A 16080-nucleotide genomic window follows, 5' to 3' on the forward strand; every position below is an offset into this window, starting at 1 on the left:
AAAACTAAGCCAAACACCTTTACAGTGTTACACCATGCCCACGACCACTACCACCACCACTACTACCCTCACCACCATGCCCACGACCACTACCACCACCACTACTACCCTCACCACCATGCCCACGACCACTACCACCACCACCATGCCCACGACCCCTACCACCACTACTACCATCACCACCATGCCCACCACCACTACAACCACCACTACTACCATCACCACAAGGCCCACCACCACTACTACCATCACCACCATGCCCACCACCACTACAACCACCACTACTACCATCACCACAAGGCCCACCACCACTACTACCATCACCACCATGCCCACCACCACTACCACCACTACTACCATCACCACCATGCCCACCACCACTACAACCACCACTACTACCATCACCACAAGGCCCACCACCACTACTACCATCACCACCATGCCCACCACCACTACAACCACCACTACTACCATCACCACAAGGCCCACCACCACTACTACCATCACCACCATGCCTACGACCACTACCACCACCACTACTACCATTACCACCATGCCCACGACCTTTACCACCACTACTACCATCACCACCATGCCCACGACCACTACCACCACCACTACTACCATCACCACCATGCCCACGACCACTACCACCACCACTACTACCATCACCACCATGCCCACGACCACTACCACCACTACTACTACCATCACCACCATGCCCACGATCACCACCACTACTACCATCACCACCATGCCCACGACCACTACCACCACCACTGTGGGACATTTGGGGCTTGAATCTGATTATTTAAATATTAATGTAGTAAATTAAATTACGAAGGACCACCCGCTTTTATAGTAAAGAGGGAAACTGAGAATTTCTGATCATTAGACAATTCCTAGATGAACCAGTAACTATGGATAAAATACTAGAGAATATGATCATAGAAATAATTAATGGGCTGTATAATTAAATGAATCAAACCCTCAAACACCTACATTGGGGGGTTATTACTGGAGGTAAGTACGTCCAGGAACTAGTGTGGTTCGTTCACTAATCCAAATAATAATAATCTAATCCTATGAATTATAGTGAAACTAATGTCATTACCATGAATGGGAACATAGATTATAAGTATAGTAATGAGAGTCACAATAAACACATGTTAATCCTAAGAAATTCTGCATGTAAGTAATTTCAAGAAGTTCATGAATGAATACAAAGAATCTTAGCTTAAAGACGATTCCTTTATGTAAGCCACGACGCTTCCTCTAATTCCCTGGACTCGGCTGGCTGACGAATGGGATGGATTAACATGGGGGAAGGCGGCAGGGAGAATTCTTCTCACGCGCTGCAAGACAAATATTTACAGTAGCAACTAATTAAACTACTGAATCTCTATATTCAAGAATTTAAGAATTACAGGTGATAAAATTAATAACCTGTTGTTTGATGTTATCATGCGTCGTAACGGTCAATCACCCAGCTACTACAAAACACTTTACAAGATGCATCAAATAAAGAGAATATACTTAGCTAATATGGGCACTGTATAAGTTTTAAAATTGCCGAAATTCGCGTCCCCAGGCTCTGGCTTAGCCTTTCCTGGATAGTGGCGCGCTTCACTGGCCGGTCACGTGTAGTCAAGAACCAGGTTAAAAGGGTTCCTTATATGACACCAGCACCAGTTGAAGATATTATCTGCAAGGTTATTCACGCCTCACAGTGGCGACTTTCATCTGAGGATGGATAACGTCTACCCTGATGGCTGGGCAATGGCGTCTCCTCGTGAGTACGGTACGAGTAGGTCTGCTTCAGAGCTGCTCTCCACGTGTACTGGCAAGCCTCCTCTACCCCACGCCGCGTCCCGCGTTCATTAAACAAATTATTGTCACGAACATTAATATTTCTCGCATTTACGCTTGAAATGTTGAAGACTGGACGGGTTTATTATTGAGAAGAGGGAAATATTATTATTTGCCAATTTAGAGATAGTAAATATAAAAGGGAGAGGAATTAATGTCTCCCCATGGCATTCACTGGTGACGTTAACTTTTATTACTAGATAATCGCTATGACTCCAACGCTCTATTCGGCTTTTAGTTGGAGGTCAATTCATCTGTAATTAATTATCATACAGAATGCCTTAGTTATAGAGAATCGAATTTAATTCTCAGATACATTGGATATAATGTGTTTATTGTAATGAAATCTGACGCAATACTGGCGTCGGGTGACGTGAGAATTCTAGCCTACTGCACAGATGAAATTATTAGTACATGAGAATTCTACGTGTTGTTAATTTTACTTACTACAATAATTAGTAGAGTTAGTAATAAGTAATGAGAATACAACAGTGTTGTATTCGGTGTTGGAAATATCCAACAACCACTACCATGCCCACGACCACTACCATCACCACTACTACCATCACCACCATGCCCACGACCACTACCACCACCACTACCACCACCACTACTACCATCACCACCATGCCCACGATCACTACCACCATCACTACTACCATCACCACCATGCCTACGACCACTACCACCACCACTACTACCATTACCACCATGCCCACGACCTTTACCACCACTACTACCATCACCACCATGCCCACGACCACTACCACCACCACTACTACCATCACCACCATGCCCACGACCACTACCATCACCACTACTACCCTCACCACCATGCCCACGACCACTACCGAGGTGCAACAGGTACTCTGAGAGAGAACTCTATCAACATCAGAGGCCCGAGACTGTTCAACACGCTTCCACTACACATAAGGGACATAACTGGCCGACCCCTCACAGTGTTCAAGAGAGAACTATCAACATCAGAGGCCCGAGACTGTTCAACACGCTTCCACTACACATAAGGGACATAACTGGCCGACCCCTCACAGTGTTCAAGAGAGAACTATCAACATCAGAGGCCCGAGACTGTTCAACACGCTTCCACTACACATAAGGGACATAACTGGCCGACCCCTCACAGTGTTCAAGAGAGAACTATCAACATCAGAGGCCCGAGACTGTTCAACACGCTTCCACTACACATAAGGGGCATAACTGGCCGACCCCTCACAGTGTTCAAGAGAGAACTATCAACATCAGAGGCCCGAGACTGTTCAACACGCTTCCACTACACATAAGGGACATAACTGGCCGACCCCTCACAGTGTTCAAGAGAGAACTATCAACATCAGAGACCCGAGACTGTTCAACACGCTTCCACTACACATAAGGGACATAACTGGCCGACCCCTCACAGTGTTCAAGAGAGAACTATCAACATCAGAGGCCCGAGACTGTTCAACACGCTTCCACTACACATAAGGGGCATAACTGGCCGACCCCTCACAGTGTTTAAGAGAGAACTATCAACATCAGAGGCCCGAGACTGTTCAACACGCTTCCACTACACATAAGGGACATAACTGGCCGACCCCTCACAGTGTTCAAGAGAGAACTATCAACATCAGAGGCCCGAGACTGTTCAACACGCTTCCGCTACACATAAGGGACATAACTGGCCGACCCCTCACAGTGTTCAAGAGAGAACTATCAACATCAGAGGCCCGAGACTGTTCAACACGCTTCCACTACACATAAGGGACATGACTGGCCGACCCCTCACAGTGTTCAAGAGAGAACTATCAACATCAGAGGCCCGAGACTGTTCAACACGCTTCCGCTACACATAAGGGACATAACTGGCCGACCCCTCACAGTGTTCAAGAGAGAACTATCAACATCAGAGGCCCGAGACTGTTCAACACGCTTCCACTACACATAAGGGACATAACTGGCCGACCCCTCACAGTGTTCAAGAGAGAACTATCAACATCAGAGGCCCGAGACTGTTCAACACGCTTCCACTACACATAAGGGACATAACTGGCCGACCCCTCACAGTGTTCAAGAGAGAACTATCAATATCAGAGGCCCGAGACTGTTCAACACGCTTCCACTACACATAAGGGACATAACTGGCCGACCCCTCACAGTGTTCAAGAGAGAACTTGACACACACCTCCAAAGGATTTTATTTTGTTGTGGCTGTCAAAGTGATAAGTCAACATGGGTGATGGATTGTGTTTATTTTGTTATTTATTTAATTATTTATTACTTGGTCCAGTATCAGTTCCATTGTCATAATACACCACACACCAGAAGATGATGAGATGACGACGTTCCGGTCCGTCCTGGAGATTATCAAGTCGTGAGTGACCACAGACAACTTGATAATGATCCAGGACGGACCGAAACGTCGTCTTCTCATGATCTTCAGTTGTGTGGGTTTGTATCATATCTTCAGCCACATTAATGTGACTCATCGTCTTCCATCCTCCATGTCTACGCCTCAGGGTGTTGTTTTAGTTCGATTTTACTTTAGTTGGGCCTACCGGTGGGTTTTGCTGCTTTGAAGGAAGGAAAGACAGTTTTTGGATTTAATGTCGTGGTCAGTCTCACAGTTCGAACATTTGAGTGTCTGAAGGGCGTGTTTGTGTGAGGTTGGACTTCTGAACAATATCCACATTATATGTCTTTTTGTGATACCTGAAGTGTGGTTAAATTATTTATATCTGAAAGACAGAGTTGGTATTGTGACACTGACGGCTGTCTCAGTGTTGCCGCAGTGTGACACTGACGGCTGTCTCAGTGTTGCCGCAGTGTGATACTGACGGCTGTCTCAGTGTTGCCGCAGTGTGACACTGACGGCTGTCTCAGTGTTGCCACAGTGTGACACTGACGGCTGTCTTAGTATTGCCGCAGTGTGACACTGACGACTGTCTCAGTGTTGCCACAGTGTGACACTGACGACTGTCTCAGTGTTGCCACAGTGTGACACTGACGGCTGTCTCAGTGTTGCCGCAGTGTGACACTGACGGCTGTCTCAGTGTTGCCGCAGTGTGATACTGACGGCTGTCTCAGTGTTGCCGCAGTGTGACACTGACGGCTGTCTCAGTGTTGCCAGTGTGACACTGACGGCTGTCTCAGTGTTGCCGCAGTGTGACACTGACGGCTGTCTTAGTATTGCCGCAGTGTGACACTGACGGCTGTCTCAGTGTTGCCGCAGTGTGACACTGACGACTGTCTTAGTATTGCCGCAGTGTGACATTGACGGCTGTCTCAGTGTTGCCGCAGTGTGACACTGACGGCTGTCTCAGTGTTGCCACAGTGTGACACTGACGGCTGTCTCAGTGTTGCCACAGTGTGACACTGACGGCTGTCTCAGTGTGACACTGACGGCTGTCTCAGTGTTGCCACAGTGTGACACTGACGGCTGTCTCAGTGTTGCCACAGTGTGACACTGACGGCTGTCTCAGTGTTGCCACAGTGTGACACTGACGGCTGTCTCAGTGTTGCCGCAGTGTGACACTGACGGCTGTCTCAGTGTTGCCGCAGTGTGACACTGACGGCTGTCTCAGTGTTGCCGCAGTGTGACACTGACGGCTATCTCAGTGTTGCCACGGTGTGACATTGACGGCTGTCTCAGTGTTGCCGCAGTGTGACACTGACGGCTGTCTCAGTGTTGCCGCAGTGTGACACTGACGACTGTCTCCCGGCCCAGTGTGTGACGCCTGGAGCGGGTACCTACGTCAACAAGACGGCAACTGCGTCATCGAGAAACCGTTGATCATTGGAGGCGTCGCCGCCAATCTGGGAGAGTTTCCCCATACGGTAAGACTTAGTCACAGGAATTTGACAGAGCTAGGCTATCCCCGTAGGCTAAGCTACGCTGTCCCAATGGCCTAAGTTACGCTATCCCTATAGCCTAAGCTACAGTATTCCTATAGCCTAAGCTACAGTATTCCTATAGCCTAAGCTACGCTATCCCTATAGCCTAAGCTACAGTTTTCCTATAGCCTAAGCTACGCTATCCCTATTGCCTAAGCTACAGTTTTCCTATAGCCTAAGCTACGCTATCCCTATTGCCTAAGCTACAGTTTTCCTATAGCCTAAGCTACGCTATCCCTATAACCTAAGCTACAGCATTCCTATAGCCTAAGCTACGCTATCCCTATAGAGTATATATGGTGAGTATACACTGAGAGGTGTATACTCACGCTCCTAAGTGAGGGACAGGGGTGAGGCGGGGTTCTGATTCCTTCTGAATCAGGCATCAACAGATGCCATCAATTTAATATTTAATAATAAAGGTAAAACAAAAAAGTAATATTTTACAAAAAGAGCAAGAACAAAAGAATTGCTTTATTATAAATTAATAAGCAATATATTTGATATATTCTGTGACTTTATATAAATATTATTCACATAGAAATAATTATATATTTTGTGACTTAATTTGACCGCCCTCCACCTTCCCCCCACCTCCAAGGACAGGCGCTGGTTGGGGCCAAACTACCGAACAAGGCTGTTCAGTACGACTGTGGTGGAACTCTCATTTCTCCTCACTACGTCCTCACAGCCGCCCACTGCCTCCTTCGAGGCCGCCATATACTGTGAGTCAATCGTTTCTTTTTACATTGTCAACTCGTCATTGGGAAGTCCTGGGTTCGATCCCCTCTGGCGGGACAGATACACATTAGTTATATTTTATGATGGTAATATCCAAATTATGAGTTGAACTTTTTCAGATTGCTGAGAGTTAATTTCATATTTATAGGGAATGTGAGACTAATTCTCGGTAACTCGTCATTTTTTTTTTAGATGTTGTAACGTATCCTATTTTTCATATGTTTGTTTTGGTACTGATAACCAGGCTTGACAACCTCTGGAGAGTTATGGTTTTTACGGGTCGTTCTTGTTATGGCGATCCGGATTTCGGGACAGGTTGGGGGATCGCGCCTAGACATGGGCGGGCTGCAGTCGTATGGTCGTTGCTGGGGCCGTCAGAAGACTCTGTGGTGAGTCGGGGCCCCTTTGAGTAAACTTGAGAATCCATCAGTGCTCACGAAGATTTATGGTCAAGTGGGAAGTGAAAATGACGTTGAAGCCTTCCAGAGAGATCAGCATGAATTCCAAAAATGGTCAGAAGACTGGCAAATGCTTTTTAATATCGAAAAATGCAAGACCTTACGTGTAATGCATAACGATTCACGTCACAAGTACCTAATTAACATTACCTCGCAGCTGATTGACGAAAAAAAAGGACCTTGGAGTCAAAATCCACCACTCTCTGAAAGTTTCACAACAGGAAGGAGTAGCAGAAAAAAAGCTAACCAAACCCTAAGAATAATCAAGCTTGCTGTTGACTTAAGGAAAAGAAGGTAAGTATTCAATTGTATAAATCTCTGGTGCGCCCCTCTTTCGGTTACTGTGTTCTGAGCATGGAGACCTCATCTTCTGTAAGACATAGCTGCGCTGGAGAAAGTGCCACACCAGGCAACAAAAATAATTTCAGAACTAAGTCAATTCTCGTATCAGGAACGTTTGAGGGCCACAGGGCTAACAACACTGCAAACCAGGCATGACAAAGGGGGGTAAGGATCTTACTGAAACATTTAAAATACTGAACAAATTGAACGAAGTTGATCCGGACAATTTCTTCAGAAGGTCGGATGTAACACAAACAAGGAGCAACGGTTTCAAGCTCAACGAGCTACAATGTGGGACTGAGAACAGGAGATGCTTTTTCACCCACAGGATTATTAACCCATGGAACCGCCTACTCGCCGAAGCCATAAATGCCAAAAAACTGTTGAATTTTTAAATTTAGCTGCGGAAAAAATACATCAGGGCAAATGAGGGAAACCTTAGACAAGGCGCCGGCTTCCTGTCCTCGTTGAGGCCACTGGTGTGTTAGTGGTCCTCAGGTAAATTCAAGTAATTAACTTCCGGGAAGGTAACATGTCCATCACCTCCTCGTCATCCCGACGTCAGCGAGTCGACAACCCCAGCTACTCGTCATGGTGCTAGTGATGATTGTTTGTGATGATTGTTTGTGTTGTGATAATTGATTCAATTTTATATTTTACATAACTGATTCAGAGCGAAAATATTATTCACATAGAAATAATTCGTAGCTGTTTCCAAGTGCATATATGTTCATAAGACATATTTTACCTTGTCTTCTCAAAGAGAACATAAATTTCCAGGGAATATTAATTAAAATATGTATCTCTCTTCCCTTCCGCCAGCCCCTTACCCTTCAGATACTCCTTCACATTGTTGATGTTTTTGACCACAGAGGGGACTCTTAATCCTTAATGTCTGTCACACATCTATCATCAGACAGTCTGTGCACTACATCATTGTTTGGACAGAATTCCAGCAATTCTAACGTTTCCTATCGGACTAGACAGTACCCTAGTAATCCTAGCTAATACCCACCCATTCTTGACCAGAGAGGGGGCCTAGTAATCCTAGCTAATACCCACCCATCCTTGACCAGAGAGGGGGCCTAGTAATCCTAGCTAATACCCACCCATTCTTGACCAGAGAGGGGGGCCTAGTAATCCTAGCTAATACCCACCCATCCTTGACCAGAGAGGGGGCCTAGTAATCCTAGCTAATACCCACCCATTCTTGACCAGAGAGGGGGCCTAGTAATCCTAGCTAATACCCACCCATCCTTGACCAGAGAGGGGGCCTAGTAATCCTAGCTAATACCCACCCATCCTTTACCAGAGAGGGGGCCTAGTAATCCTAGCTAATACCCACCCATCCTTGACCAGAGAGGGGGCCTAGTAATCCTAGCTAATACCCACCCATCCTTGACCAGAGAGGGGGCCTAGTAATCCTAGCTAATACCCAGCTATCCTCGACCAGAGTCAAAAAAGGTTACCTCCAGTAATACCAACGTCTTCCTCCCCTGACCAGGAAAGGACTGTCTCTCTGGGTCAAACTGGGAGAACACGACCGCTTACTTAACTCTTCAGGCACCCTAATCGAGGTCCTCAAAGGCCCCGTCCCTGACTCCCTGTATCAGGCCGCCAGCCTTCAGGAAAGCGGACCTGCCGGTGTTGCTGGTGGCGGTGGTACTGATGGTGGAGGTGCTGGTGGTGGAGGTGCTGGTGGTGGAGATCCCACAGCAGCTAGGAGTGATGCCCCGCCTGCTGCCGGGGCGGAGAGCCCAGACCCCGTCGAGTTGATACCTGTGGAGCAAGAGATTGAAGTCGAGAGGAAGGAGATTTATCCAGACTATCCCAGCATCTATAATTACCACGATATTGCCCTTTTGAAGCTCAAGACTCCGGTACGTAGTGAGTGAGAGTGAGAGAGTGAGCGTGTGTGTGAGAGAACAGTTACCATAGGACGAGTCAATACATTAATCCAATACTAAGCTTAAATGCTTGGATAGTGATTTTATTTTTGTTGAAATAATAGGCAAAATATGTTGAAGGTTTCATCCTAAGGCAACGATAGAAGATATTGTTCAAAGGATGGATACTATTTTGTTAGGTAATGTAACAAGATCATTATTTGTCGTTCTGCACGATAAAATATTGCAATGGTGAGAGTGAAGAATAATTAGCCATAATTATAAATAGTAGGGGGAAAAGTTCCAATCATATGTACCATTTTACCAATGTTTAGAGTTAGGGATGAGTAGAGTTCATGTGAAATTTGTATGAATTGTAGAGTTGAAATTAATTATAAACATAATGCAATACTGACGCATCAATAATTAGAAAATGCTAAGTGGTAAAACTTGTTGCGTGAACCTTTCTAAGGGAAGGGAACGGAAGGAAAATAAATTTGAAGGAGAAAGTGTTAGTCCTGCTAGCCATGGATGGATGAGATAAGTACATGGACGAGATAGGAAGACAGGACAGGAACTAGGATAGAAGGACAAGACAGGGCAGGAACTGGGATAGGAGAACAAGACAAGACCGGAGCTAGGATAGAAGGACAAGACTGGGCAGAAGCTGGGATAAAAGGATAAGACAAGACAGGAGCTGGGATAGGAGGATAGGCGCTAGGATAGGAGGACAAGACAGGCAGGAGCTATGATAGGAGGACAAGACAGGACAGGAGCTAGGATAGGAGGACATGAACTGGGATAGGAGGACAAGACAGGACAGGAGCTAGGACAGGAGGACAGGACAGGAGCTAGGATAGGAAGACAAGACAGGACAGGAGCTAGGAGAGGAGGACAAGACAGGGCAGGAGCTGGAATAGTAGGACAAGACAAGAGAGGAGCTGGGATAGGAGGACATGACAGGGCAGGAGCTCAGATAGGAGGACAGAGCTGGGATAGGAGGACAGGAGCTGAGATAGAAGGATAGGAAAAGAGCTGGGATAGAGGACAAGACAAGACAGGTGCTAGGATAGGATATGAGCTGGGATAGGAGTACAGGACAGCACTGGAGCTGGGATAGAAGGACAGGACAGCACAGGAGGTGGGATAGCAGGACATGAGAGGAGGTGGGATAGGAGGACAGGACAGCACAGGAGGTGGGATAGGAGGACAGGACAGCACAGGAGGTGGGATAGGACGACAGGGCAGCACAGGAGTTGGGATAGCGGGACAGGACAGCAAAGTAGGTGGGATAGCAGGACATGAGAGGAGGTGAGATAGGAGGACAGGACAGCACAGGAGGTGAGATAGGAGGACAGGACAGCACAGGAGGTGGGATAGGAGGACAGGACAGCACAGGAGGTGGGATAGCAGGACATGAGAGGAGCTGGGATTGGAGGATAGGACAGGGCAGGAGCTAGGATAGGAGGATGGAGTGAAAGGAAGGTGCTTGTGAGAAGGGGTATAGCATCTTTGGCTGAATCAGTAAAAGTGTTTCAATACGTTCAGCTGTTAAGAGTCAGAGGTCTGGCTGTGAGTGAGGAAACAGCGGGATAATGTATTCAAGAGACAAGCAATATCACGGAAAGAATAACTAAAAAAAAGATCTCTTGCCAGTAATCCTGATATGCAAGCACACATCCTCACACATAAGTGCCTGCCTCCTCCTATAAGTAAGGAGGGACGTCATTTTTTTCCTTAATGTTTACTTCATGAAAGGCATACGTGGCGGGCTTATGAAGAATTACTTTAAAACATAATATGTCTCGTTGTGACAGTTGCTCCGTTTGCCTTCTTCATGTGGGGTTCGATGCGCCGTGACCGCGCCTGCACGGGTTTGGATCTTCCTAACACTGCTTCGGTTAATCACCTTTAGTGGTCAAGTGCTTAATAACACACTAGTTTCTTTATCAGCTATCTTACCCTCTCAGAGTAGGAGAGCTATAACTATATATGTATGTATGAATTTGTGTGTGTATATATGTGTATGTATGTATTTGTGTGTGTATATATGTGTATGTATGTATATCTATTTAAATAAAAATGGAAATGTTCGTTTGTTCAAAATCGCTAATCTCCGAAAGTTCTTCACCGATTGCTTTGAAATTTTCACACAACGTTCCATTCGCATTCGGCCAGGTTTATATATACATACTATATAGATGTCACGTCTGTGACGGTAAAACAAAGGCTTTTTCTGATAAACTGTGTTTTTCATGTGAAGGAAATCTTCGAAACCTCTTTACCCATTGCTTTGAAATTTTGACACAAAGTTGCATTCGAATGGGCGCGTCTTTTTATATATCTACTATATACATGCCTCACCTGTGACAGGAAAAAACATGCTTTTTTTTTAAAAACAACGCCATCTGTTGGACGTAAGAGCAACACACGGTGTAATCTCCAAAAGTTCTTCACTGATTGCTTTGAAATTTTGACACAACGTTGCATTCAAATAGGCGCGTCTTTTTATATGCCTATTATATAGATGAGATCCCTGTGACAGGTAAAAACATACGGTTTTTGAAAGACAGCGCCATCTGTTGCACATAATAGCAACATGTACGCTTTTTTTTTTTTTTTTTTTTTTTCTTTTTAGCAGGGATAATCCTGCGCGGGCCCTAAGCCTCTGGCTGGCCCACTAAGTGATGCTCGTTTCTGGTTTACCTGGGCGGAGGATGAGTATGTATGACCCGTATGGTCGCTTCAGTAAGATTTTGCCATATGTGTTTAACAACTTCCTCTGCTCTGTCGAATCGAAGGTGAAATCTTAACGGGTTTGTAACTGTGCACTGTGTTAGATAATGTTCCAGTGGTCTGTCGGGCATTTCTCCACAGTGTTGACATTTCCTCTCACCTTCCGGAACCCGTAAGCCTATTTCCCATGCACATGGGTATCCAAGCCTGATGCGATGTAAGTGCACTTCTGTTGTTCTACTGCCCCCTTTCATCAAACTAAGTGGTTCGTAGTTGGTGGAATTCTTGTACCAACCCGCAGATCCTGATGTTGCAACTGCTGTGTTGTGGTCACTGTACAGCCTTCGCATTGCTCTGTTTCGAATCACTTTCTTCATCTGGGAGAGACTCGGTGGTATGTAAATGTCTACATTCATCCTCTTAGTAGCAAGTTTTGCAGCTTCGTCTGCAATGTCATTACCTAATAGTCCCACATGACTTGGCACCCAGTTGATAAGCACCCGTCGGCCTTGTCGGTGGAGTGTGTGCATGAATGATAAGACATTGGTGATCAGATGGATGTTATCACATATGTGTTCCTGTTGCAAGGTTTCAATGGCGGTTCTCGAATCTGTATGGACGATAACATGTTGGCGGTGTTCAGCAAGAGCATGTTCCAAAGCCTTTTGAATGGCTAGCATCTCAGTCTGTAAAGTCGAACACCCATTTGAGAGCCTCCAACTATATACAGAGTTTCCTGCTTTAACTGCAGCTCCGGTTTCCTGTCCCTGCTGGTCTACTGACCCATCCGTGAAGTAAGTGAAGCTGTCGGATGCCATGTTTGCTTCTATATGCATCTGTGCAATGTGACGTAGCAGATGTGGATGTGTCTGGTTCTTCTTTCCGTCAAGAGCCATAATCTGAAAGTCTGCTGGCAGAGATTCCCAAGGGGCTTGTATAACAAAGTCTGCATGTATGTCGTCGACACCCCTCTCAGTGACTGTGTTTGCCATATCGAACGTATCGATGGCGTTTATCGCACAATGGGTCCACCTGTTGCTATTGGAGGCTCTTCTGTCCAGAGTTAGTGCTCCAGTGATCAAATCTTTAAGTGAACTGATTCCAGGTCTAGTCAATATCTTGGTCAGCATGCACGCAGCAATCCCCTTTACCCTTATTTCAATCGACGTTAGCTTTGTCTCTAGTCTTAGGTTCAGGATTTTAGTCCATCTGGGAGCACCTGTTATGACTCGCAATGCATCATTTTGAAGAACCTCAACGTTTGCCCACTGACCAGGAGAAAGAGTGAGTAAGGCAGGTGCTGCATAATCAACCAGGGAACGAACGGCGTGTATGTAAAACATTCTCAACACTCTGTGTCCCGCTCCTAGACGGGGCCCTGTGATTGCTCTCATTATATTTATTCGTGACATTGCTTTCTCCTTTAGATATTGAATTTGCTTATTGAATGTCATCTTAAAATCAATCCACACTCCGAGATATCGATATTGTGGAACCCACTGAAGGTTAATGTCCTGAATGCGTAGGTGCCTGTCTGGAGCCTTGCCACCTAGTCTCATCGCCTTAGACTTCTGTGCAGATATTTTTAGCCCTAAAACACTGCATGCAGATGTCACTTGATCTAAAGCACCTTGAGCTTTATTTAGAAGTGAAGGACCCGTAACGACTAATGCTAGATCATCAGCATAGCTGAGCAATGTAACCCCTTCTGTAAAGGACATGGTAACAAGGTTTTCCATAAGGATGTTAAAAAGACTAGGACTGAGGACTCCTCCTTGTGGAGTCCCATTCTCGTGCAAGTGGTAGTCCGACACTTGTCCTTGCAACTTTACTCTGGCATACCTGTGACTTACGTAATCTTGAATCCATGCTAGCATTTTCCCCCTCACACCTTTTTTAACTAAGGTGTGTAGTATTGCTGGCGGGCTTGCAAGTTCAAATGCTTTTTCCAGATCAAGGAAGACCACTATAGCTGGACCCGAGTTAACTGTTCCTAGTAATGTTGCTATGCAGTTGGCAGTACCTACACCTCTAGTGAAGCCAAATATGTGTTTATGAAGGTCTCCAGTCTTCCACAGTAGCCTATTTAAGACCATCCGTTCTGCAGTTTTACTAACGCATGATGTTAAGGAAATGGGTTTGTAATTGCCAGGTTCATTCGGCTTAGGAATCGGTATGATGTCTGCTTTCTTCCAAGAGGGCGGTAGTTTGCCTTGCTGCCAAGACGCATTGATGACGTCCAACATCCCTCGGTCTCCAGCAGGACCTGCATGTGCGATCATTGAGTATGTAATGTTATCAGCACCTGGTGCAGTGTCCTTACCACCCTTTTTGGCTCTGCTTAGTTCCTGTTCGGTGAAGGGACAGTCACATTCGTCATTTATAGCTAAGCCCTCATGAATGACTGTCATCCTCTCTTGTTTTAAGTGTTCTTGCTGCCTTCGGACCATTGCAGGAAGCTGATATGAAGCTGTTCTTTCTGCAAATTGGAGAGCAAGTCTCTCAGCCTCCTGCAACGGTTGAATACATGCCTGTGGCCGGGCTGGTCGACCTGATATAGTTTTAATCTGACCCCATATCTTGCCAAGACTACTATGTTCATTTAGAGTTTGACACCACTCAAACCATCTTGCCTCCTTTACTTCTCGAGAAACTCGCCTTGCTTCAGATATCACCGCTCGTAGCAGAGTTCTTCCTTCTGGTGTGGGGTGTCTCTTTAGATGTTTTCTGAAGATATTGACTCTGTGGTTCTGTTCTTTAACGTCATTACTATAGAACCAATAGTTCTTTCGTTTCGTGTTACCTGTGATAATGATTGGAATAGCTTTGCTCGCAGCAGCTGCAACGGCTTCCTGCAGATTGGTCTCGTGTATGTCCAAATCCTCAGGTGGCGTGTACGTCGCATACCATTTTTCAAGTTCTTCCTGGTATACATTCCAATTGGCCTTTCCTAAATTCCACCGAGGCCGCGCAGGAGGTGTAGGAGGTCGTGCCAGGTTGAGTGTCGTGACAGTAGCATAGTGGTCACTAGTGATCACCGGGTCTACTTCCCACTTCGCCTGTTGCTGGAGTGCTGTTGAGATGAATGTAAGATCAAGGGAACCTCCTAGAATGTGAGTGGGTTCCCCAGTGTTGAGAAGTGTAATTTCAGGTACTTCTCGCAGAGCTGCAGCTAAATGGCGCCCATCTGCATTGGCTGGCCCAGTTGCACCTAACTCTGGATGATGAGCATTAAAATCTCCAGCAAGAATTAAATTTTCCTGCGTGGCCAAGGCAAGCACTGCCTCTGCTTCTAGTTTACGTCTAGGGGGCTTGTAGACGTTGTATATGAGGAGCTCAAAATTAGCCATATTCACTGTAACTGCTAATACCTCTACTCCATCCCCACATGAAACCGAGTCTATTTTCTTGCTGGGTATGGTGTTTCTGACTAGGGTCATTAATCCTCTTAGTCTCCCCTGCTCATACGGGAGAACATAGTGCTGACATCCAGCTAATCTGAAGGATTTCGCGGCTGGGAAAAGAGTTTCTTCCAAAACGATTATATCTGCTTTCGTGCTGATTGCAGCCTCCTGAAGTGTATGTTTTTTATTTCCAAGACCTTGTATGTTCCACTGCAGAATTCGTAATGGCCAGACGACGGGTTCGGTTGGTGTTGCTTGTTCTACTAGAACTCCTCCTCGGAATCGACCTCTATATTCTCCGCCTCGCAAGTCGTGTCGCTGCAAATCGGACTGCATTGATTGTCCGTGGTCATCCCCGACGTTGTTGGAATCTGTGCATAACTGTGGTCCATCGCTATGTTGTTGGAAGTGCTGCAGGTCGGACGGCATTGATTGTCCGTGGTCAACCCCGGCAATGTTGGAATCTGTGCAGAACTGTGGTCCATCACTTTGTTGTTGGTATTGCTGCAAGTCGGACTGCATTGATTGCTCGCGGCCGTTTCTTGTGTTGGCGGAACCTGTGCATCTCTGCTGTTCAATACGTCTTTGTTGGCGTTGCTGCAGATCAGACTGCATTGGCTGTTGTTGTCTGTCTCCTGTGTTGGAAGATTCTGTTGATCGTGGGTGGTCACTGCGTCTTGCAGTTGCGTTTGTGAATGTCGATGTTCCGGTGTCTTGACTAGCCGACTGTTGTCGGTAGTCAGTAAGTCCAAG

General features: G+C 46.1%; 1 protein-coding gene across 1 annotated transcript in view; it reads left to right on the forward strand.

Annotated features, from left to right (window-relative positions):
• LOC123746413 (tryptase-2) overlaps positions 1–16080 on the forward strand; it is a 108911-nt gene that overhangs the window by 74255 nt on the left and 18576 nt on the right. The window contains exons 4-6 of the mRNA XM_045727949.2: positions 5594–5703; positions 6367–6485; positions 8806–9181. Coding sequence (XP_045583905.2) covers positions 5594–5703; positions 6367–6485; positions 8806–9181 — 605 coding nt within the window. The remainder of the gene's footprint in view (positions 1–5593; positions 5704–6366; positions 6486–8805; positions 9182–16080) is intronic.

The sequence above is a fragment of the Procambarus clarkii genome, chromosome 80 (assembly GCF_040958095.1).
Source record: "Procambarus clarkii isolate CNS0578487 chromosome 80, FALCON_Pclarkii_2.0, whole genome shotgun sequence".
NCBI lineage: Eukaryota > Metazoa > Arthropoda > Malacostraca > Decapoda > Cambaridae > Procambarus > Procambarus clarkii.